The sequence below is a fragment of the Varanus komodoensis genome, unplaced genomic scaffold (genome assembly GCF_004798865.1).
Source record: "Varanus komodoensis strain SLA01 unplaced genomic scaffold, ASM479886v1 scaffold140, whole genome shotgun sequence".
NCBI lineage: Eukaryota > Metazoa > Chordata > Lepidosauria > Squamata > Varanidae > Varanus > Varanus komodoensis.
The window spans coordinates 250,930-274,724 of record NW_025335410.1 but is presented as its reverse complement, the minus strand read 5'-3'; the positions used below and the strand labels follow the sequence as shown (position 1 = coordinate 274,724).

Here is a 23,795-nt window from a genome sequence, read left to right as displayed (position 1 = left end):
GGGAGATGATCATTCATACCACAAAGGCTACTGATGATGATAGCAATATAACCCTGCACAAGCCACTTACCAATGGGGACATTTTCACTGGCTGTGATTGGTGTCTCAGAAGAGGAATGGTGGACCACACAGCTATAGTTGCCTGCCCTCCCCCCTGGTTCATCGCGGCTGATCTTCAGGAGGCTGTAAGTGTTGTAGAGGCTCCCAGCGGGCATCACGATCCCATGGTCATAGAGGTTTTCATTCAGAGCTTTGTTGTCCCTCTGCCAGGAGATGCTAATTTCCTGGGGGGAAAACCCGCTCACATCACAGAGAAGAATCAGAGCCATGGTGCTCTTGAGCGAGACATCAAGGAACGCTCGAGAAATGGCAATGGAGGGCTTTGTGGTGTCTAAATTGACAAGGGAAAAGAGAACACCACGTGCCACTTTGTTAATTGGATTTAAAACTCACATGTTGTTGTTATTGTTATTATTATTCCTATTATGAATTTCATTTCTATATTGCCCCACAGCTGAAGTTTACAACCATAAAACCATTAAAATATCACAAAATCAGAGAAAAATATTTAAAAGTTCTAAACAGCTAAAAACAGACAATAAAAACAAACCACAGCAGAAATAGCAACAGATGGCTCCTCCTAAATGAACAAGACTGGAAATAAGGGAGGGAAAAAAGATTTTTTTTCCAAATGTTTGCCTGCTTCATTTTGGGACCCTGTAGTAAAAATACTCTCGATTTTACCTCTTCAGTGCTTATTCACAGCCATGGGTCCCCTTTGCTGCTGACAATTTCTGTTTCTCCATCTTCTTCTTTTCTTAGAAGGAACACATTGTAAAGTAGAAGGCAGAGCTGGCTGGAGTCAGGGAGTCAGGGGACATGACTCATTCCCTGGTACATACTGAGCCCTTTTTGCATTTGGTGAAACACTCAAAAAAGCCACAAGTGACACTAGGATCAAAAAGAGCTGACCAGAACTGCAAGGCTTACTCTAGGAATATTCCTGCCCTCAATCAGAATGAACAAACACCCAGCTCCCTTTTTAGCTCACTCGAAAATACTACTATTAGTATTATGTTGCTTTTACATCTCACCTTTTCTCATCTTGAATGTGATCCAAGGCAGTTTCATAGCTCTATCTTATCTTCACGTCAAGAACCCTGTGAGGTAGGTTAGTGACTGGCTTTGAGTGACTGGCTCAAAGTCACCCAGAGTAGAGGAGGGCTTTTAAAAGGTAATCTTTCAATCTGTGTGATTTTTGAGGGAACAGGGCCCCAGTGGATGAAATAGAGACACAGAAAAGCAGTAGAGATTTTTCAGGAATGTTTTGTAAGTAGGATATGTTAGAGTACTGGTGTAACACTTATGATGGAAGGGTGAGATGTAAAGGAGTACCAGAAAGTCTTGTTTGAAACCCTGAGAAAACCACAGCTGATCAAGACAGACCGAACTGAGCAAAAAGAACCAAAGTGTAGCTCAGAGTAAGGCAGATTGACAGAAGGTATTTCTAATGTCCTTCTGTCACAGACTTTTCAGTTTCTGTTTTTAATTTTATTTCATAAAACCGGGATTTGGGTGAATAAGCCCTGATCAATATCTTGCATGTGCATCATTCCAATGAGGACCACAGAGGAGAATTTTTCTCTCAATGGGATAAAGTGTCTGTGTAAGCAGGCATTAGATTTTCTGCCTCAGGCACCATGGGGTGGCCACAAGTGCCACGGGGTTACCAGCCAACCAGTTCTTGACTCAAAGCCACCCATGAGTAGAGTAGATGGAAGCATGGCAGGAGAAACCCCTTTGAGAAACCAGACCAGGTTGTGTGCACTCACGTGAATCCGTTTTGATGGTTACTTCTTTGGAGACTTCTTCATAGCATGGCCCAGCAGCTTTGCAGGTGAATTTGGTGCCTCTTCTCCACTGCTCCAAAGATACCGGGTGGAAACCTCTCACGTTCTGACTTCCGCTTGCGTCTACCTTCACCGCATCTTTCTGGCCTTCAGTGCTGCGCTTGTCATCCACATACCAGGTTATATGGACATTATCAAGGTTGAGGCCAACCACAGTGCAGGTCAAATTTGCTTTGCCCTCAAACAGGTTCTTTGGGGATGGCTTGATGACAGAGATGGTCAATTGTTGCACCGAGCTGCAGCAGGCTGGGGAACATCATAACAGGAGACAGGGAGCAGGGAAGAACGCATCAGTATTTGAAATCAGCACCGTTCATTGAATATATGGGCAAACATAGAAACAGAGCGAGTCAGAAGGGGCCTCGCAGCTGGCTCTGCTCACGACATGCCCACCATGTGCACGTCCAGCCTGTCTTTGAACATGCGCACCAATGGGGCCTCAACCACCTCCCGGGGAAGCCCAGTCCACGCCCTCAGGGTCCTGACTGTCAGGAAGTGCTTCCTGGCATCCAAATGGAACCTTGGCTCCCTGAGCTTTGCTCCATTGGAGCACGTCCTGCCTTCCTCTGCAAGCAAAGGCTTGATCAAAGCAGATGCCCATGCACTGAATACCATGGGTACTCCACCCCACTAAGCAAGGGATTGGGCCGTAGGTGATTCTTGAAGGTAAGAAAAATGATACTGAAGAGTGAAAAAACAGTGCTTCTAAAAAGTCTTTGCTTATTATCATGTTGGCATGAAGGAGAAACTTTTTAATACCAATCAAAATATGCATATACTGTGCTCCAGTGCATGGGTCCTTCCATGCCCGAATGCAGGTCACCTGCACTTATGTGACATGGTGGGACATGGCAAGATGTATGCAGACTAAGAACACTCCAGCCCCAGAAGATTGGAAAGTCAGTGGCAATTCTTTATGGAACTTATAGAAGAAAAGCCATGGCTGCCTGGTACTAATAGCCGGCATATAAAGAACATGTGAACAAAATCCTGCAATCCTAGACTCAGGTAACCTGTCTGCCCTAGGTTTTCCTCTTGCTGGTGTTGCCCAGATGTACCTGTGGGGCTCATTACTTAGCCTTGCTGCTTATATCCTGATAACCACCCACACTTCTTGCCTATTTGGTCATTTCCAGCCACCCATCAGCCCTGATTTTGAGGACAGGTGTCCCTCACCTTTGCACTTGCTGGTGTTGCGCATGGTTATGTTCTCGCTCTTAGGTGGACGGTAGACTTTACATGTGTACTGGTCCCCTTTCTCCCAGCTGTCTTTGAGGATGTTCTGTCTGACAAAACTGGAGTAAGTGCCCTCCAAGTTCTTGCTTGCAGTCAACATCACCTCCACTTTCTCTTGAAATGCTTCTCCATTCTTCAGCCACTCCACACCAGCACTTCCAGAACCAAGGCTCCGAAGGAGGCAGACCAGCTCCAAGGTGGACTCTTCCACTTTTTCATTACAGCCAGGGCTTAAGATTTGAACTTGGACGGGCTTTGGGGGTCCACAGTTGCACTCTGGGAACAGAGAGTTGCAAAATATTGCTGACCATTGACACCCAAGAGTTTGGCCTACAGACTTGAAGCCAGTATGAAAAAGCTTCCCCTAAATGGATTTTCATCCTGTTTGCTGGCGTTTTTAGCTCAGAGGCTTGGCTTTCAAAAGAGAGTAAGAGGAGCTGTACTCTGCTTGGGGTCACAAAAGTTCTAGACAAAAGTATTTGTATGCAAATTTGGGGGCATTTGGTTATCCCATGCATATTTTCATTCATAGAAAAAATAAACTATACAAGGTAGGAAGCTAACATTTGGGGACTTCTTTGGCTAGGCAGATTTTGGCAATATTCTAGAAGAACTAGACACATAAGGTCTGCTTCTGTGTAAATTACATATCAGAATGTGAGCTGGGGAATGCCAGATTTCCCCAAATGCAGGATGAAAAAAAACTTTGCTAACAAGTAAAATCTATAAGCAATTTAAAACAGCAACAAAGTACACAATAAAAGCAAGATCCAATAAGGAATAGTATTGTCACCTCCCTGCCTAAAGAAGTGGTAGTAAGTGGGCCAGGAAACCGAACCTCATAATGAGGACTACCAGAGTAATTCACTCCTGGGCACACCAGCTGGAACTCAAATGAGAGACACCTAAGTGGAACTCAGGTGTTGGTTGGGGCCGGGCATGTGGGACTTCCTAGGAAGCTCTTCTGCAGCTGCACTGTGGGCAAGCTACAACTTCCAGATGCCACTCAAACATCTCGTTTCAATGTGACTTCCACCTCCGCAAAATTCAAGGGGAATTCAGTGCATTTGTCATTATGCATATTTCTTGCTCAGGTGTATCTGATATATACTGTAAGTAACAGCTTCCCAGAGACCTGATCTGGATTGTGATGCTAATGCATGGGTAGTGGGATTTTAATTCTTCTCTGTCACACTGTGATGTTGGGCAAGCCGCAGAACATGAAAGTGCACATTTACGATGGGTGATCAAACCGGTCGGTCCTAGAGGAGATCAACCCTGGCTGCTCTTTAGAAGGCCAGATTCTGAAGATGAAACTCAAATCCTTTGGCCACCTAATGAGAAGGAAGGACTCCCTGGAGAAGAGCCTGATGCTGGGAACAATTGAGGGCAAAAGAAGAAGGGGACGGCAGAGGGTGAGGTGGCTGGATAGAGTCATTGAAGCAGTGGGTGTGAGCTTGGGTGGACTCTGGGGGATGGTGGAGGACAGGAAGGCCTGGGGGAATGCTGTCCACGGGGTCGCGGTGGGTCGGACAGGACTTCGCGACTACAACAGCAACAACAATCATTCAGCTCTCAATGTGTCAGATTCAACTCCCGATGTTCAGCTCCAATGCTAATGTGACTTTTGCTCGGAAGATGAGGACGTCACACGGCCATTGCCGTATGTGAACACTTGAGAGGGTGGACTGGTGGGTGGAGTGTCCCCCTGTGGGAGTTGTTTCTATTAAAATTACCACCATGATCAATGGACTCCAAAAGGGTTTGGGGCTGTAGTAAGGATGGCCTACTTCAGTTTCTGGATGCAACATTGTGCCCCCCGCCCCTGGCTCTGCTATATGGTTCACTAATCTCTGCCCCCAGCAACACACAACAAGGTCTGCAAAGTCACATTTGCCTTGAGCCCCACTCTCAACTCCCCCTTGCCCCCAAATTCTCAGAATCTTACTTTTGCTATCGATGGTGGCTTTGACCAGTGGTTGTGCATTCGCTTCCTGCTTCATAGAGCATGTATATGCTTTCTGAGAGAAGTCTGAGCCTTGAACTGTGAGCTGGCTTGCACTAAGCCACGATTCTGGTTCTGCGTTCTGTTTTGTCAGTGGGTATTCCATTTTTGCCAGCCCTTCCGGTTCCCACATGATTTCTGCAGGCACTGCAGAAGTCTGGGCAAGCAAGCAGGCAAAAGTTACAGTTTCTGAGATGTCCTTCAAATTGGGTTCACAGCAGGACAGCAGAGGAAACATGATAGGGGAATGCTGGTTTGCTGTTGGAAAGAAAGTGAGAGGTTATGGAGTGCACAGGAGCACAAAAACAAGCCTTAAACCATACAAGGTTAGCACTAGCTTAGCCGTTGCATCTTAGAAGACTTTGTAGACTTTTAATGGAAATGTTCTCTTTTCTCCCTGACATGCTTACCTTGAGCCAAGGTGGACGACATGCCTTAATTGCTGCGATGTCCACTGCTGCTCTACCCACCCACCCACCCACCCACCCTTGCCTCCAAGCAAAAGGCACCTGCACTGCCAATGGGATGCTCAAAAGGGTGAATTTTAACTTGGAAAGGAAGTCATTTTAACCCTTATAGTTGTGAGAAGTAGAAAAATGCTGTGACTAACAGACTAGAACAGGTAAAGCTATGGATTTTAGTGATTAATAAAGGTATTGTGATTAACGGACTAGAACGGGTAAAGCTATACAGATCACTTAATGAGTAATAAAGTTATTGTGATTAACACAAACTAATAGACTACAAGATGTAATTGGTAGACATGGCATTACACTTTTGAACTTAGAACCCAAAGTACAGCTGCGTAATTAGCTAATGCATATTAATGGTGCCTCCTACTATGACTCAGAGGGTTATTAACATGAACATGGGACGTATGAACAGGTGGGGGTAACATACCAAGGAGTAGTATGATGAAGGCGGATGGGAAGAATGTGAATTCCCAGTATCCCACCAATGGGAGAAAGGAGGCGGGGACTTTGCGCGTGAAGCAGGGAATAAAAGGCTGTGTAAACCGCTCCCCAGTGCACCACCTTCGGGGTAAGTGCCCAGTCTGGCCAGAACATATTAAACTGTTGCTGCTTGGTACTTTGCCTCCCGTATCGTCATTGCTGGGATTCCATTCCTTACATAGTCCCATGAATTGGTTTACCCCTCTTTTCCTTTTCTTTAAAGAAAGATCTTGGGGATTGATGGCATGTGGACTTCCTAACATCCCATGTGGTGTGGACTTCGGGAGTTTTCCAAGGAGCACAAGTGTCCCTCAGACCTCCCACAGTTGCTGAGTGCTGACCTATAGGATGATATTCATATTGGCATCCTTATCCCATACTTCAGTTTCGTTGCGGTTGAGTGTCAAGCTTATCGCACTCACTTAAGTTGACAGACAATGTATTTCTCAGTCAGGATATGATGCCTCTGTCTACTTACTTTCTAAGCTCTGATATGGTCACTGCATTGACTTCTCTCTACTGTACATGGCTTGACTTACTTGATTTAGAGTTTCCAGTTACAATCAGCAGAGATTTCCATGGCCTGCAGCACACTAAATCCCAGTCTATCCACTCTGCTGCTCCCCTTCCCCTGATGTCCTGGTCTAGCAAGCCATTCCTTTGCTCTGCCTGAACTGAGGGCATGCCCTAGAACACACCGAATGGTTCCATTTTCCTACATGTTCCCAAGAAAGAGTGCAAATTCCCAAACATGTCCTCTATAATTGATCTTCTGACTGAGAAACCTTTGATAAGCTAAGGGAACCCTGTGGTTTTCCTGAGCCCTGTTTGAAAACCACTGGTTAGATTGCTCACAGCCAAGAATAATGTGCCTTAAGACTTGGGAACTATGCATACACATTTGTCCACACTTGTCACACAGTTATCTATATCCCTTTCGCAGAAGAAAAGACCAAATACCTCAACAGGATACCCCAGAACTTAGAACAACCTCTATAAATGGATGGAATTGCTCTTTGTCAGCTTTAGGCTCAAACATCATAAGCTTGCTGTCAGGAAATGCTCTAGAAGAACCAGGATAGGGGTAGTTGGAATCAGGATTTGAGGTAGATGGAAAAAGGGGTGGCACCAGGTCAGGATCAAATCTCCAAACATGACTTGTGTCCTGCCAAGGAGAGTAGCAGAAGGTTCATGCCTTGTGGTAGAGGTAGAAGTTCTAAATTCCCAGGACTTAAGGCACAACTTAAATACAGTTTTCCACAAATGAATCTTGAAATCATGACTTCCAATTGCCTATAGGGAACAAAACCCTGTTTGCAGTCACACTTTGTGCTGGGTGACTCGACTCAGTATGAATGTGCGTGTCTGTGAGAGTAGTTGGTACCTTCCTGGCTTCCTGAGTTGAGGTTCAAGGGATTCTCAGAATAGGGAATGTTTCTGAGTGCAAGGCATAAACACAACAGCTAACAGAGGACAATGAGTCAGAATAACACACTGTAGGAATCAGCTCCCCATGCACTCTAAGATTTTGGTTGGAGAGAAAGCCTTTGATCAATGTGAAGGTCAGCTACAGAAGGTCTTCTGCACAAACAGTAACCCCATTTTCATGGTGCCCTCCCAGTCTCATTTTCAAAATGGCACCTTCCAGGTATAGATACAAAGAGGTTACAATTCTATCCAAGACACCAGTATATTAAAGTCTTATTCCCTCTTCCAAACCATGTCCCTCCTCTGTTTCATAGTCCTTCACCAGAATCTTGCTACATGCTATGCTCTTCAACCCCAAGCAGTATTTTGTGCTGACAGAAGATTCTTCCCCACAACTTCCCAAACAATGAGCTAAATACTAATACCCATGCATCATTTAATTCCTTGATGCCTTGAAATTGATAAAACCTGTATTACTTTAACCAGTTAAGGATCACATAATGCATTGCATAGCTGGTTTTCTCCTGGTTGAAACATCAGTTTGGGATTCACTCATAACTGCAAGTACCAACTACAGCAAAAATTGACATGAAAGGCAATTTGTTAAAGAAGAATATATATTTATTGCAGTATTGTATAACATTCACAATAAAAAAGCAAACATTCTGGTCGGTACATATTGTGCAATGAACCTATGTTTATTGCTCTTGAAGTCAAAAGTGCAATATCCCCTTTATGGGTTTAGACCAATCATTCAACTAATCTTGAACTAAAACAGGATTACCACAGAGATACTGAAAAATACTCTCAGACATATATACAGAGAAAAGTGAAGCAAGATTGCACCTCGTCTCTAAAATGTAAACAGCTGGCTCAATTCTAGTTCAACTCAAATGGAACAGGATGACCAAAACACAAAGCAAGAGAACACATAACTCCTTCCAATATATCTTTTACAAAAAAGGATGGAAAGGTCAAGTCCTTGATTATGATGACGATGAAAGAATGAAAAAATACGGAGTCTTTTTGGCAAGTCCTTGTCTGTGATCTGAAAACACTTGGTGTTGCTATTTCACCTGGAATTGGAAAAGAAGAAGAATGAATGCTGTCACAGAGGAAGTGTATCATACAACCATTGCAAGATCTTTGCAGTTTTTCTCCTGTCCTGTGTCATGTGTACTCTGACAAGGTGATCAAAAACTGGACTAATGAAGATCATAGGAGATCATAGGAGAAGAGCAAGTGGGAGAAGTTGGTTGGAGTGGTTAGAAGAACTGTAGCAGAGGAGATGTAGCAGACAAACTGAAATGTCACCATACAATCAAAGAAGAGTAGAGTTGGAAAGGGCCAGGATGCCATTGGGTCCAACCCCGGTTGTTGCAGGACACCAAGTTACACCATCCCACCCAGATGACTGTCCAGACTCTTTTTGAAGGTCTCCAGCAAGGGAGATCCCGCCACATCCCCAGATATTAGGTTCCATTGTCAGACTGCTCTGACAGAGAGGAAATTCTTCCTGGTGTCTAGTCTAAATCTGGTTTCTCTTAACTTAAGCCCATTATTCTGTGTCCTGCACTCTGGAAAGGACAAGAAGAGATCTTGTCCTTCCTCTTTGTGAGAGCCTTTCAGGTACATGTAGACCACTATCATATCACCTCCCAGTCTTCACTTCTTGAGACACATGACCAGTTCTCACAATCTTTCCTGATAACACTTTGCCTCCAGTCCCCAAATCATCCTTGTTGACCTCCTCTGTACCCTTTCTAGCTTTTCTGCATCTTTTTCAAACAGAGGTACCCAGCACTACAGACAGTACCCCAGGTGAGGAGTACCTGGGGTATGGAGGAGGGACAGGGAGAGATACCAAGGTAAAAGAGAAGGAAAGAGGAAAGAGTGGAAGTAGAGGAAGAGTGAAAATGAGGGAGAGAGCACTGATAAAGAGCTAAATAATACACTTCATAAAATATTGCCTGTCCTTGGAGTTTGGCCTGGCTTGCTCTGTGCTGATCACTGGCAGTTTTGTTTCCTATCATGAGTTTGTTCATTTGCTTTCTACAAAGGAATGGCTATTAGTCCTCAGCTTGGAAAGCATGATCAAAAACGTTTCACTTCAGTTTCCTCCCTCGTGTCCCAATTATCTTACCTTGATAACAGTTACAGTGGCACTGTAGAAGAGGCTCACAAGGAAGAGGATGATGAAAGTGGAAAGGATTGATGAGAAATTTTGGAGTTCTTCGTCATCAACCGTGTCAATGATTGCATCTAGGTAAACTTTGGACAATACATGGAAGTCAGGTTCTGCCAGAGTACAGAAACAAGGTGAAGTCTCAATTTAACTGAATGACAAAGAGGGCAAGAGAAAGGTGGTGAATCTGAGAAGAGAATTGAAAAAAGGCAGCTGGGTAGGCCACATAATATTTTAGATAAGCAGCAATCAAGTTTGGATGCAAAGTGGTACATGAAGCTGCGGAAAGACAGGCGGAGAAGAGCTGATTTAGTGTAGCCTTGGAATGGTGGCTGATGGTAGTTTTTTGAACGCTGTCTCAGAGAAGGAACAAAAACATTCCATCTGCTGGAGACACCACAGAAGGACTGATAGATTACCATAATTATTTCCAAGTGAGTGCTGAAATATTGCTTGGCTGACTAACGGCTCAGAGACACCAGAATTATGTAATTATGGTTTGATGGAAGGGTGCAAATTAAAGGACTCTTTCTCTCTCTGAATTCACAAGAATGACAGTTACAGGAGATTACATGCTATGCTGAGTGACAAAATGGTAAAGCTGGTTTGATGTTATCATTTATGGTTTTGTTGGCAATATGGAAGCCAGTCTCTAATGTGCTGCTAACTCATGAACTTGGAGCCATGTTGATGGGGCCATTGATTCCTCCTATGTTCTCAGGTTGCTTGCTGAAGGAAGCCTAGCCACTCTCATTCAACATGATGCTCTTGTAAGCATTTGGAGTAACCAATGTGGTAATAATTTCTCTTCAGGTTCAGGTGGTTTTGTGAACTCCTTGAAATCGTGGCATATGCTCCTTTCAACCTTCAAACACAGGCTTTTATAATAGAGACTCTTCAGCGATATTCTTCCCCCTTCATCTTTTGGAAGCTCTTTTGCAGTTGAGGGCTAAGAAAATAGCTCACCCACGGGATGCCTTTGAGAGTTTGTTCTAGGATACACATTCAGGTTTCATTTGGAATGTTGCCTCAACTGACTTCAATAATGTGGGCAGTTATCTTCTGGTAATGTTGAGAGTTCAGCGTCATGTGTAGTATTTCTGGAAGTTCAAAGGTCTTGGCAACAAACCTGTGTCATATCATCGCAACTCTAGGTCCGAGTGGTTTGCACAAAAATATCAGTGAGATTTGTGGCTCAGTCTTTGAATTGTGGTGCTGGAGAAGACTCCTGAGAGTCTCTTGGACTGCAAACAAATCAAACCAGACAATCTGAAGGGAAATCAACCCTGACTGTTCTCTAGAAGGTCAGATACTGAAGGTGAAACTCAAATACTTTGGCCACCTAATAAGAAGGATGGACTCATTGGAGAAGACCCTGATGCTGGGAACGATTGATGACAAAAGGAGAAGGGGGTGGCAGAGGTTGAGGTGGCTGGATGGAGTCACTGGGATGGTGGGTGTGGGGCTGGGAGGACTCCAGGGGATGGTGGAGGAGATGAGAGCCTGGAAGAATGTTGTCCATGGGGTCGTGATGGGTTGGGCATGACTTTGTGACTAAACGGAACACATCCTGGTGTGAGGGGAGCCTGTGCATGTGTGAATGCCTGCCTGTACACGTGTCTGATCTTAGCAGTCGTTCATCGTATGGATTCCATTTGGATTATATTGCTGGTTGTAAGCACATGCGCTTTAAACTTTGGTTGCTCACAATCAGAGTGAATGCAAGGGTTAAGATGCCTGCAAACAAACTACTTCAGGTATGATAAAAAGAATGAGTCTATCTACAGACTATAGAAAAAGATGTGAAATATAATTGGTCTAAACATCAAGATCATGAGTAGAAGCCATGCTCCGAGTCTTTCCAATACAGGATTGAGTTCCAGGTGAAGCACAAATGATTGTGAAGTCATTGAGGTTTCCAGGGTCCCTGCAGGGTGGGGGCAAAGGTGGGATTCTGGCCATCTCTATTGCTTTGCTGTATGTTGCATAACTTGCCATTTTTTGGGGGAAATGCGGGGTGGGATGAATGGTCAATGACAACAGTTGCCCTTCGACAGCTATTAATTTTTCTTTTGGTAACCCAAAAGGAATGAAGCAGCTTTGTTCTTGTCAGTCACTCTTTTCCATCAGTTGTGAAAGAAGGAATATATGCAGCATAGGTGACCTCCAGAGGAGCCCTCCATCTCTGCCTCTGCTCTTCTTCCCACCAACTCTGGCTCCTGCTAGAATAAGGCAACTGCAGCTTTTGGTTGCTTGGCATTTCCTCTAAGTACAATGCAGTTACTACCCTATGGCTACAAATGTGATGAAGAAACATCTAGATGAGTGTCTGACAGAGATATTTATGGAACCAGGTATGCATTCGAAGGGAAGAGAACCAGAGTAGCATCTCTTTTGAGTCTTTTCTGTCATTTTGTGAGTAACCGATGGTCATCATAGAGGTGGGGAAAGATTTGATCTGGCCAATGAGCCTAAAGGCCAGAGGGGTGTGTCTGTGTGTGAATGGCTTCAATGAGCATGTGGTTGCAGTCATGGACAAGGTAACTCTTCATATTACTGGAGCTCTAGATTCTTCCATCATCAGGAGCTTTGCTGATGGAGAAAGTGTACTCTGTACTTTATAAAATGCTGTATTTCTTAAGTTATGGTTTAACTGAAAATCTCTGTGACTGGCTATGTAGCTGATTGTTTGCAAGGAAATATCATGTGCCATCCATTGACGCATGGAAGACTGCTCTGACGGCTTCGAGAGCATTGTATTTGTCTAGTTTGTCACTGGGGTTTGTAATGAACCCAAGTGGAAGAGCTCGCTTGCTTTCATCCATTTAAATCTTGATATTTCGTGTATACACATTCCATCTTCACTTCAACTTGTAAGGAAAAAATCAAGACAAGATGGATCAGTGTGCCCTAAGATTAGACCAGTGTGTTAACTTGTTGAAGATAATGGCCGGTCTGAAATACATATTTATGTGTGCTTCTGTGTGTTGATATTCAAAGAACATAGCTCTCAGTATCTTGTGCATCAATTTATGAGTGTCTTTCAGATTCTCAGAGGAATCTTGCTTAGCAACTTCCTTGCCATGTGAAAACAACATATTGTGGATTGATTGAGAACGGCCAGTGTGTGAGGCCAATCATTTATTGACTGACATGGCGTGCAGAGGGGCCCTGCTTGTACAGAATAGCTTCCTTTGCTTGGTTGAGGGTAGCCTTTGAATGAGAAGTGATATTGGAGTCAGAAAATCCACGAGAGCACATGTAAGAGAATGGAATAACTTGCTTTCTAAAACAGCTCTTCTCCATCCCAGATGTCAGGACAGAAGGACTTAGAACAAGGACTAGTGTGATGAGTATGTAGAAGGATTTGAAGTGGGAGAGAAAGTGTTGAAAGAAAAAGCTGTGGAAGAAAAATTCAGGAAAAGAAAGATAGGAAAAAGAAAGTGGCATACGGAGGCAATAAAAAATACTTATTTGCAGTGCAAACTGCTGCACTCTAACCTTGGGCATCCTGTGCTTTTAGCAGCCTTTTAAAATCCCAGATGACAGATAACAGTAGTTGTGCTTTGAATTATTCAAGATGCCTCATTTCCCATAGTATTCAAAAGAGGTTTGGGTGCCTCATTTGAAGCTTGTACCCTTGGAAATTAATATTGAGTTCCATATCAACATTTCTCACAGCAAGCCAGAAGCTTTCTTTGTTTTGAAAAAAAATACTTTATTGCAAACTATTGGTTTTCTTCCAGTAGATGTGGCCAGTTAATGTTTTAACATTGGAGACACATCTTTCTTGGATGACCACCATTACCCCGACAAACTTTCCACTGCAGATTCTACAATAGAGTAGGAAACAAAACCAAGGAAACAGATGTTTGTGGAAGGAGGGAGGTGGTGCAGCACAGGAGATGTTATGATAGTGGTTAGTAGCAAACGTTGTCGGTTTCAGAAAGTACTAAAGATACGTTGACAATGGATGGTTTACCCGTGTTCTTGTCTATCGTCTTCTGGGTTACGTTGACCGGCAGTGCCTCATGCCCCACTGCGCAGGTCCATATGTCTCCATTACTCCAGTTGTTCTGAGAGATGTCCAACTTACTGTAGATAAAGTACTTCTCAGGCATTTTGGATTCCAGAATGGGATCGCTGGTGTAGTATTCTTCAGGCTTCAACAGCTGACCATTCTGCATCCATTGCACAAAGATATCATCGGGGTAAAACCCTTTTACAAAGCAAGTGAGGGTGACCTTTTCCTTCAAAGCTACTTGCTCTGGTGGAGGGGGAAGGAGGTAGACGGATGGGGCAGATGGGGTACCACCTGGATGGTGAAAAAAAGAAAGAGAAATCAGAGAAATCAAATGTACATTCTTTATAATCTTCTCACAAATGTTTGTCGGTCTGTCTAGAGACCTCGCTTGAATTTTGAACTTCCAGTTTGGTAGGTAGCATGTTTGGAAAGGTGTTGAAGGACATATGGCAACCCTGGTTGGTGAACTGGACAAGGAGAAGTGGGAACGAGTCTTAGTTTCAATGCAACGTCCCTCTGCAAAACAGAGTGGGCCTAATTTTCTTGGTCACCATGATAATCTATTGTTCCCAATAGGACCAAAAGCACTGAAAGATTTCCACTGCTGATAATATTGCCCCACTTGTGGATACTTGAAGGCTGATGGATATCCATTGAATGATGCAAGCATAGAACTTGCTCCTCTCTTCTACAAATGGAAGTGCCTATCTTCCCTCTGGGTGTGTGCCTCAATGGGAGAGGCTTGCTTAAAGGGTTCTTCTCATTTAGCACTGCAATGGATATAACCAATTGTTCAATCATTGCTAAGAGGGACTGCCGGGATCTCATTTGCTACTAGTTCAGCCCTGGGTAGCATGACCTATCTTGACAAATGCAGCCTAGCAGCCACTCACGATGACTTTTTGTTCTTCGGTCAAGACTCTGTGACCATTTTTCATCTTGGTGGGCCAGAGGTTGTGTGCAGGTTTATTTAATTTCTGTCTTGCAGCAGAGGGTGTGGATTGAAAGGGATGTGTCTGTGGACCAGTATGAGCCCACAAAGAAATGCTGGAAGACGGCTGTTCAATGCTGACAAGCACTGAGTTGGATGTTACGTAGGAAGCTGATCTTCAGTTCCCCTGAAGCTCACTAACTGGCTTAAATCAGGGCACAGATTCTCACTTTGGACTGCTCAAAGAATCCTAAAAAATTAAACTCCAAAGCAGCTATTTTAAATAGGAATGAAAAACAGTGACTCATACTCTGCTTGTCATCTTCTCACTGGCATCTACTGGGATTCTTTGGCCTAAACCACTGGTCCAGCATAGCCTTTCTTATCTCCCTTAGTATTTATTGGGATATCATAAGAGGAGCCTATATGTTCTAACACATGTAGAAGTATAGTCATACGGGCAGATGCTGAACAAACATTAAAAAAAATGCGTCCTCTCTCAACTCTACCAATTCCCTTGATTCTAGGAGTGTAAAGTATTTTAAGGGCAGTTTTAAAAGATTTTAAAGGTATGCACAGGTACTTACCAATATGTTTCCTCAGTTCTCTTTCTATAGGCTTGGGAAATACACCTGGAAAATCAGCTTTGCAGTAGAAGATTTCACCGCTGTTCCAGTCAGTCACACACACTTCGGCGGTAGCTGTGACGTACTGCATGTCATTTTCGTTATCTATGCCGGGTTGCATTTTAGTGACCAGTGGTTTCTTCTCAGGTCCTTGTGTCCAGGTGATATCCAGGAGGGAAATGTCCGCGCTGTAGGGTATGCCGTAGACCTTGCAAGTCAGCTGGGCTTTGCTGCTTTGGAACATCTCGGCATATGATGGTCGGATGGTTTCTACACGGACATCATCTGTGTGATCCGGACAATCTGAGGAGGGACAAGAAAGAAATGAAAATGGTGTTTTGTCCCACATTAAATCCATTCCACAATAAATGGCATTTTCAAACATTAAACAGAACCTAACACCTGGTATAATACCTAACATACCTTCTATCGATTTCAGACATCCAACGTCTCCTTCCCCTTAGCCCCTAAATACTTGCTCAATGCAGTGTATAGCCTGGCTTAACACTCTTCTACCATCTCTCATCACCAAATTCAGGGGAAAAAGCTTGTATAAAGGGCTCTTGGAAGTGTCTGCACAAATGGCCAAGTCCTATCTTTTACAAACCCTCCAAAACCCAGGCCTGAAACTCTTAAAAGGCAGTGTATGAATTTTCTGTTCAGGATTGCTTTTGATAGCTATGTTAAGTTCTCAGAATGTGTCATTTATAGCCCTCTGTGTTTATTTGAAACACATTTTCACATACGAAATCAGCACAAGTTTAATCTTTTCACATCTTACGTTTCGGGGATTACTTAAAAATGTACTGATGGATTAATTTAATGAAGCATTCCATGATGAGATTTGTAACACCAAATTTTTAGCACTAAATCTGAGTTGGAAGAATGCCTTTCCCTCCCTGAGATTCAGTTTGTCACTAAAAATAATGTTTTGGATCACCATCCTAACAGTAGAAGAATTTGTCACATCAGTATCAGATGTGGCAAAAGATGTGGATGAACCGAGATTCTGCAGTATGCATTCTGCATTATTCTGCATTATTTCACTCACTAGTGCGCTCTCTCTCTCTCTCTCTCTACATATATATATATGTGTGTGTGTGTGTGTGTGTGTGTGTGTGTGTGTGCACGCACGCGCAGACATTGCATTGAGTAGTGTGGTAGGGGCTGGAGAATGAATTCTTGATCCTCTACAAGAAGCAGGGAATTTTTCATCCCTCAGTCATAGAGGTGAAAGAACCTCTGCACACAAAAAGATTCTCTCTAGAAATTTCAAGGTTCTCTGATGTCCTGAACAAAGAATTCAGCTTACCACAAAAACTCTGCTTGTTGATCTCCAGTGTGTTGTTGAACGATTCACTTTGCACATGGCATGAGAATCTTTTGTCGGCCATCCACTCACTCTTAAGGACTACGAGTTCACTTATGGTTCTGCACTCGTTGTTGTTGCCGTCTGGGATGGGTTTGGTGGTGGTGAAGTCAGAATCCACAACTACTTCTTCCCTCAGCCACTGGAGTGTGGTTTTTTGCTTACAAGGATGGACAGCGGTGCAGCTGATGGTGGAATTCAGATATTGGCTCGAAAATGCTTTAAGGGGTGGTGCACGGACGATCATTTGAGGTTCGATAGGGATTAGTATTGCTGGATGAGCAAGAAAAATGCAAGAGGAAGAGAATTATGGCAGACAACTGAAACACCTGGAAGGCAAAATGCAAATTTTGGAACAGGAGGAATGCTTATGTGGACAGTTCTGAGGATTCAGATCCATTTAGGAATCCACTTTCAGGCCGTGAGTGTGGTTCATTCTGGCTAGACGTTCTTGCATCCATTTTCATGGACAGGATGCAGCAGTGCGTCATTTGAGCTGAGCCTGAGCAGGGCTCAGAGCCCAAGGATGTGGCTCAGTGAGCTCACCTCCTCTGTCACAGGCTCAGCAAGCACATCTAGTTCCCCCATATCCATGATTACAGGATGGGATCCTTGGACAGACAATACAACTACCCAAAATCTCGATCTCCTCTCTCTAGCTCTTCTAGAAATGAAAACTCATCCTGGGCAGGATTGAGCTAGACTTTACCTACTAACTGTTCATTCTGTTTTGAAGATAAAATAATGTGTAAAGCTTTAGAAACTAGCCAGTCATTGCATGGAACAAAAAATACCAACCTTCCCTGATCTAGTGTGTCTCCAGATGTTTTGGACCACATTCCTGACCTCGCTGACTGAGGTTGCTGGGAGTTGAAGCCCCAAACATCTGGAGGGCACCAGGTTGGTGAAGGCAGCTACAAACATGCATGCCACAATGAATCATTTCATTTCCACGGCTGCTGTACTTCTTTCTGCCTATTGGTTTCTAAATTTCTGAAAGTGGTCTGTGTGAGAGAAGTGGCTGGTAGAAACAAGAGAAATAAATTCACTTACTCGATCGAACAACTTTTTTCACTTTGTTCCCAGATGAGTGTTCAGCGTTGCAGTAGAATGGGTGCATATTGTTCCAATCCGTGGCGGGGACAGAGGCCTGAGTGCTTGTGGTATATGTTCCAGTAGGGTTGAAAATGGGAGGAAAAGTCATGGAATTGGCTGCACCGATGCTGGTATTGGTCCTATCATTCCAGACGAAAGTGATGGTTTGAGGCAGGTAATCTTTGGCCAAGCATCCGATATTGACAGTTTCGCTGTTTGAAGTGTCCTCAGATGGAATGAGGGGGAATAAAGTAGGGGCAGCTGGGGAAGCTGAGGGAGAAGAAAAACAAAACGGCGGACGGTTTGTGGAAGGGTTTCAGGAAGGAATGAAGTGTTCAGCAGGGAGTGACCGTTTGAAAGGAAGTGGATCATTGCTTTGTTGGAAAAGAAAGACATGATGATCAAAACTGAAATATATATATATTTTCCTGGGTTAAGTTAGCTGGACATGATCACTGATTGCACATTTGTCTGTCATGTTAGTTTTCAGCATGTGTTCTATCGGATACCCAATTCATAGGAATGAATCACTCCTTTCATATATAGGTGTAATTTTGTCCTTGGTTTTTACATTCATGTGTGTAGGAGCCCATTCCTTCAGTTCCCGTTCTCATTCATCTGGCAAAATTAATCTGCAGATAAGTAGTGCAATGGGGTTGAAAATCTGAGTGAAGACCTGGGGGATTTTCCAGTTGGAACCTCAGCAGTCCATGCACGACCTAAAAGGACACATGCCTGTTCATTCTTGAACCCAGATATGTAATATGCGTATAGGAAGACAGTCTTACAGCACTGTTGTGTGAATTGCTTCGATCATGCACATTGAGTATGTCAAACCATTAGAGAAGTTTAAAACATTACAGAAGACTACTGAAAAATCTCAAGGAGGGTAATTCAAGGAGACCTGGTACCTCTTGTTTTCCTTTCATTGCCATTTAGGAGTGGACTGCCACAATTCTGGGGACCCACTGAGCAAGTAAATTCGGACAATTCCATGTTATTTTTTAAAGAAACGAGTCATCGGGGAACAGAACAGATGGAAGAGTAGAAGCACTGTGGAGTTTAAAGCACATGTGTTTTGTTGTGTTTGCTTTATTCCAATACCTTTGGAAAGACTGTTGCTTCTCTGAAATACCAATTAATTTGCCATGGGCCATTTGAAATGTGGTAATGGAGCAAAGGCTTTGATGAGATGCTGATGGAAATGTGAAGCAAGCAGGCACATTTTGTGATGCAACTATTTCTCACAAACCAACTATTCAACCCCTCAGTATTGCAGCAACAACATCTCTCTGCCTAAGTCCTTTAACGAACCCGAAGTCTCTTTAAAAAAAATATCCACCCACTTACAGAAAAATAATCAGAGACTGTTGCAAGTCTAGCACCTTTCATCAAGTTACCTTAATCAGAGCATGGAAATGCTCACAATTTAGCAAGAGAAAGAATCCTCCCTCTAACTTTGAACAGTACCAAAAGACATCTGCATGGTGTTGCCAGTTAATATCCCTCACACCATTGAAAAAAGCTAGAAAACAATTCCCCTGCACAGCTTGAGGTTTTCAAAGAGGCTTTGGTGGGCCAGGGAAATGCTGCATGCTAATCTTGCCTCCTACCATTTTAGAATCTCTGTCTTTGGAACTGCCCAGCAAACCCAGTCCTTGTGGGGCTGTATTTTGTTTCTAATTTTTTTAAAGATGCACTGTACTTCTGCACCCTTTTAAGTTCCCTCACGGATGGGATCCCTCCATCTTGTTTCCCAATGGCCCCATCTTGTCCCCAGTACAGCCGAAGCTCACCAGCTGAATTTACTATTAGATCAAGAACAGGATTTCTGACTAGCTTGGGAATTAGAAACGTGTCTGGAGAAACTGCTCACATTTGTATGCAGGGGAATTTGGACCCTCATCTCTCATGTAATGCCATTTATTAGTGAACACAAGGCTCTCTCTTCCTACATGAAGTACGCTTTAAAAAAAAAAGCCATCGGGAATATTCCTAAATTGAATTTGATCTATGGGACACAGATCTCTGATCTCCTGTCACTTGCTATGGACTCTTCTAGACCAGAAGAGTACCCATATGGACCAAATTCTACCTCTACCTCCACTGACCCGAGCCAGGAAGGGTCAAACACGTTCCCAGTTATGGTCCTCAGATGTGACCCAAAATGACAAAGAGCATTTCTATGCCTTTCACAGCCACTTGATGTCAGGAAACTTGTGGGGTTGTCTATACATCAAGCTACTATTAAAGCTACAGCTACCATGGTCATTTGGAAAGCTGGCAACCCGGTCTGCTTTAGATATTGCCTCTGTTGTAGGTGGAACCAGAGGAGCACCCAAGGTAAGGAAAGAAGCCTCCAACCTGCACCACCACTGGACATCCCCTAAGATAAGAAAATGGGGCTGCTTTCTCTACAGATACCCAAGGGATGAGTGACTGTGGGACACCCATCCTTTTCTGAAGCCAAGATGTAGCTGACCTCCTGTCCTCTCACTTGGGTGCTGTGCTTCATAGTGTCCTTACAAGTATCTAGGAGCTTGTGGAGAGCTTTCCCTATTATTTTCAGAGCCTTCCATCGGTGGGGAGCCGCCAGGCTCTTCCCCAGATATGCACTGGACTTTGGTCTCTAGTTATTCCCTTCCCTTTCTCCTGGCTGTATCTGCTAAAGATCTAAGATGGCCCTGGAAGAATTAAGACATGTGCATGCCTCCGAGCTCAGTCTGGAGTGTCTAACAATCGGGGGGTTCCAGAAGCTTCCCCCATCTTTCCTTAAACCAGCTCTTCTCCAGCTAAACACCAGACTCAAAGAGAAATTCTGCTCACCAACCACACCTTCTTCAGCTCTTAGAGGCGAAGTCTCCTAGCTGAGCGGAGGGCTTCCAAGAAGCCAGGGTGCTATGGGTGCTTTCCCCTTTCCTCCATTCTTCCCTAGCTGAGCACCAGGCTTCGACAAGACCTGAATGTTACCCTAATTCAATTCCGGCTGCTATGGATCTGAATGACATAAGTCTCTCAGCTTGGCATTGCTTTTCCAACAACGGCGGCATATCAGGAGCTTGTTTGCAAAGCTGCAACTGAGTAGGAACCCTCACGGCTGCTCCCACTTGAGCATTCAGCTTCAGAAACAGTCTTTTTTCCTCTACTATCCAAAGATCACTGGTTCCCCAGTAATATTTTGCATTATTTCCAAACTCATCTGTGGTGTGAAGGGAGCACGCAACCTTTCCCCAGTGAAGTCCTGGGCTTTGGAGAGGCTTTGTTTGTAAAACATTTGGTCTTCCTCCTCCCCAGCCCACCCCACCCCACCCCACCATTCCCCTGCAAGCCCAAGCCTAGCAGAGTGCCACCCGGCTCTTCCCTGGCTGAACACTGGCCTTGGATCACTCTCCCTGCCCGACCTACAGATGCAATAGGTCTACTAAAACGATTTTGGAGGCTGGCTTGTGGCTTCCTAGATTAGCTGGCCAGTGTCAGGAACTGTCTCGGTAGTCCAAAAGATACAACTCAGTAGTGAACAAAGCAGGTTTCCTTCAGCTGTTCACTGAGTTTCAGCAAGATGGTGGGTGCTCCTCCAGATCAGGGAGAACCATGGAAGATTGGAGGAGTCTGCACGCACCCCAGATCAGTATTGGGATCCCGACAATTTAGAAGCAGTCAAATGTTTCCCATTTTCTTCTCAAAACCATAGCTAGCTCAACTCTGGTCTTCCCCAGCAAAGCACTGTCCCCTAGCTGGACCTCCGACATCCCAATGGCAGCTGCTCTAGGTCTGCAAAAATGACTTTGATCCTAGCAGCACAGAGGGCTGTAGAGAAGCTAGGGGGCTGCCGAATGCACTCCTTGTCCTTCTCAAGCTGCATCTGAGCAGGGAACCCTCTCGCTCTTTCCCAGCTGAGCTGTGGGCTTTAGGGAGCTCCAGTTGCTCACCCTTACTCCAGCTGTAGCCGGTGTTCCATTGAACTGCTCCCAAAGACATGAGAATCTTCCATGCATCCCAGCTCAGTTTTGGCATTGAACAACCAAGCGGGCTGCCAGAAGCTACCCCCATCCTTCCCCAAGCCGGGGTGGAGTGGAGAAGCCATGCCAGCTCTTCATCAGCTAAGCACTAGCCTTGAAGCGGGCACTGCCGGCATCTCCACACCAACCATACCCTTTTAGCAGATCCCCTAGCTGAGCAATGGGTCTCTGAGCAGCTGGCACTTTCCCCATCGTTCTCAGAGGTGCACTGGAACTGGGAATCCGTTGGCACTTCCCTAGCAGAGCATGGGGGTTCAGCAAGCTACTCTCTGCTTCCCTAACTAAGGTGTAGCTGCTATACATCCGAATGACCTGTCTGCACCCTGAGCTTTTCAGCAAACAAAAGATTATCAGCAGCTCCCCTCCTGCCTCCTGTGCTAGGAGCCAAAGCTTCTCCACGGCTGAGTGTACAGCTTCAGGGCAAGTTGTGTTCCCTCTGCCCTTGCTGCCACCGCTCTAGAAAGGCTTACAGGTCCCCCACCTGAGACATCTGAAAAGCTACGGGCTTGCCAGACACTTTCTGCCTTGTTCCCAAATCCCTGTGTGGTGAGAGAGAACTACGGAGTTCCTTCTCAGCAAAGCCCTGGCTTTGCCCCTTCACCCCAGCTATAGCTGCAGCGAAAGCAAGAGTTTTGCAGGGCTCCCAGCAAAATGGTGGCCTTCACAGAAGCTCGGGGATTGCAAGGTGCTCCTCTCTGGCACTCCAGTGGTCACAACTAAGCAGGGAGTCACCCAGCTCGTCCCTGGGCTTCTCTCAGGTCTGCTCTGGTCAATTTCCCTGCTCTAGTTGCTTACCTGTTTCCCAGCAGAGCAGTGAGTTCAGGAAAGTTTGGGGGCAGCTACATGCTTCCCCAATCCTTCCAATGCTGCGGCCAAGCAGGGAGCTGGCTAGTTCTTCCCAACCTGAGTGGTAGGTTCAGAGAAGCTGGGGGCAGCCAAATGCTTTCCTCACTGTTCTGAAAGCTACTGCCAAGCCGGGAGCCACCCAGCTCTTCCTCAGCAGGGTGGCGGGTTTCAGGGAAGCCAGGGGGCTGCCGCATGCTTCCCCGATCCTTCCCCAAGTTGTAGCAAAGCAGGGTGCTGCCTAGCAGTTCCCTAGCAGCTCAGTGGGTGCAGAGAAGCTGGGGGGCTGCCGAGTGCTACCCCCAGTATTCTGAAAGCTGCTGGCAAGCAGGGAGCTGACCGGCTCTTCTCAACCTGAGCAGTAGGTTCTGAGAAGCTGGGGGCAGCCGCTTGCTTTCCCCACTATTCAGAAAGCTCGGGCTGAGCCGGGAGTTGCCTAGCTGCTCCCCTGCTGAGCTGTGGGTTTCAGACGAGCTGGGGAATGCTGGAGGCTCACCCCACTTTTCTGAAAGCTACAGCCAAGCTGGGAGCCACCCAACTCTTCCTCAGCAGGGTGGCGGGTTTCAGGGAAGCCACGGGGCTGCCCCATGCTTCCCTGATCCTTCCCAAACCTGCGGCCAAGCAAGGAGCTGGCTAGCTTTTCCCAAGCTGAGCAGTGGGTTCAGAGAAGCTGAGGGCTCCCGAATTCTTCCCCCAATGTCCTGAAAGTTACGGCTGAGCTGGGAGTCACCCAGCTCTTCCTCAGCAGGGTGGTGGGTTTCAGGGAAGCCAGGGGGCTGCCGCATGCTTCCCCGATCCTTCCCCAAGTTGTAGCAAAGCAGGGTGCTGCCTAGCAGTTCCCTAGCGGCTCAGTGGGTGCAGAGAAGCTGGGGGGCTGCCGAGTGCTACCCCCAGTATTCTGAAAGCTGCTGGCAAGCAGGGAGCTGACCGGCTCTTCCCAACCTGAGCAGTAGGTTCTGAGAAGCTGGGGGCAGCCGCTTGCTTTCCCCACTATTCAGAAAGCTCGGGCTGAGCCGGGAGTTGCCTAGCTGCTCCCCTGCTGAGCTGTGGGTTTCAGACGAGCTGGGAAATGCTGGAGGCTCACCCCACTTTTCTGAAAGCTACAGCCAAGCTGGGAGCCACCCAACTCTTCCTCAGCAGGGTGGCGGGTTTCAGGGAAGCCACGGGGCTG

The 23,795-nt window shown here is 45.3% G+C and overlaps 1 protein-coding gene and 1 gene segment (V, D, J or C); both read right to left on the bottom strand.

Moving 5' to 3' along the window:
* The window catches only part of LOC123020129, a 130,768-nt gene that overhangs the window by 52,625 nt on the left and 54,348 nt on the right, over positions 1–23,795 (bottom strand). The window contains exons 4-13 of the mRNA XM_044423552.1: positions 17,721–18,032; positions 16,611–16,940; positions 15,260–15,601; positions 13,700–14,032; positions 9,676–9,830; positions 7,078–7,269; positions 5,095–5,308; positions 3,087–3,422; positions 1,833–2,156; positions 71–391 (exon numbers count right to left, since the gene is read on the bottom strand). Coding sequence (XP_044279487.1) covers positions 71–391; positions 1,833–2,156; positions 3,087–3,422; positions 5,095–5,308; positions 7,078–7,269; positions 9,676–9,830; positions 13,700–14,032; positions 15,260–15,601; positions 16,611–16,940; positions 17,721–18,032 — 2,859 coding nt within the window. The remainder of the gene's footprint in view (positions 1–70; positions 392–1,832; positions 2,157–3,086; positions 3,423–5,094; positions 5,309–7,077; positions 7,270–9,675; positions 9,831–13,699; positions 14,033–15,259; positions 15,602–16,610; positions 16,941–17,720; positions 18,033–23,795) is intronic.
* LOC123020110 overlaps positions 1–23,795 on the bottom strand; it is a 37,864-nt gene that overhangs the window by 10,625 nt on the left and 3,444 nt on the right. The window contains 4 exon segments of the C gene segment in view: positions 71–391; positions 1,833–2,156; positions 3,087–3,422; positions 5,095–5,409. Of these exon segments, the coding sequence occupies positions 71–391; positions 1,833–2,156; positions 3,087–3,422; positions 5,095–5,389 (1,276 nt within the window).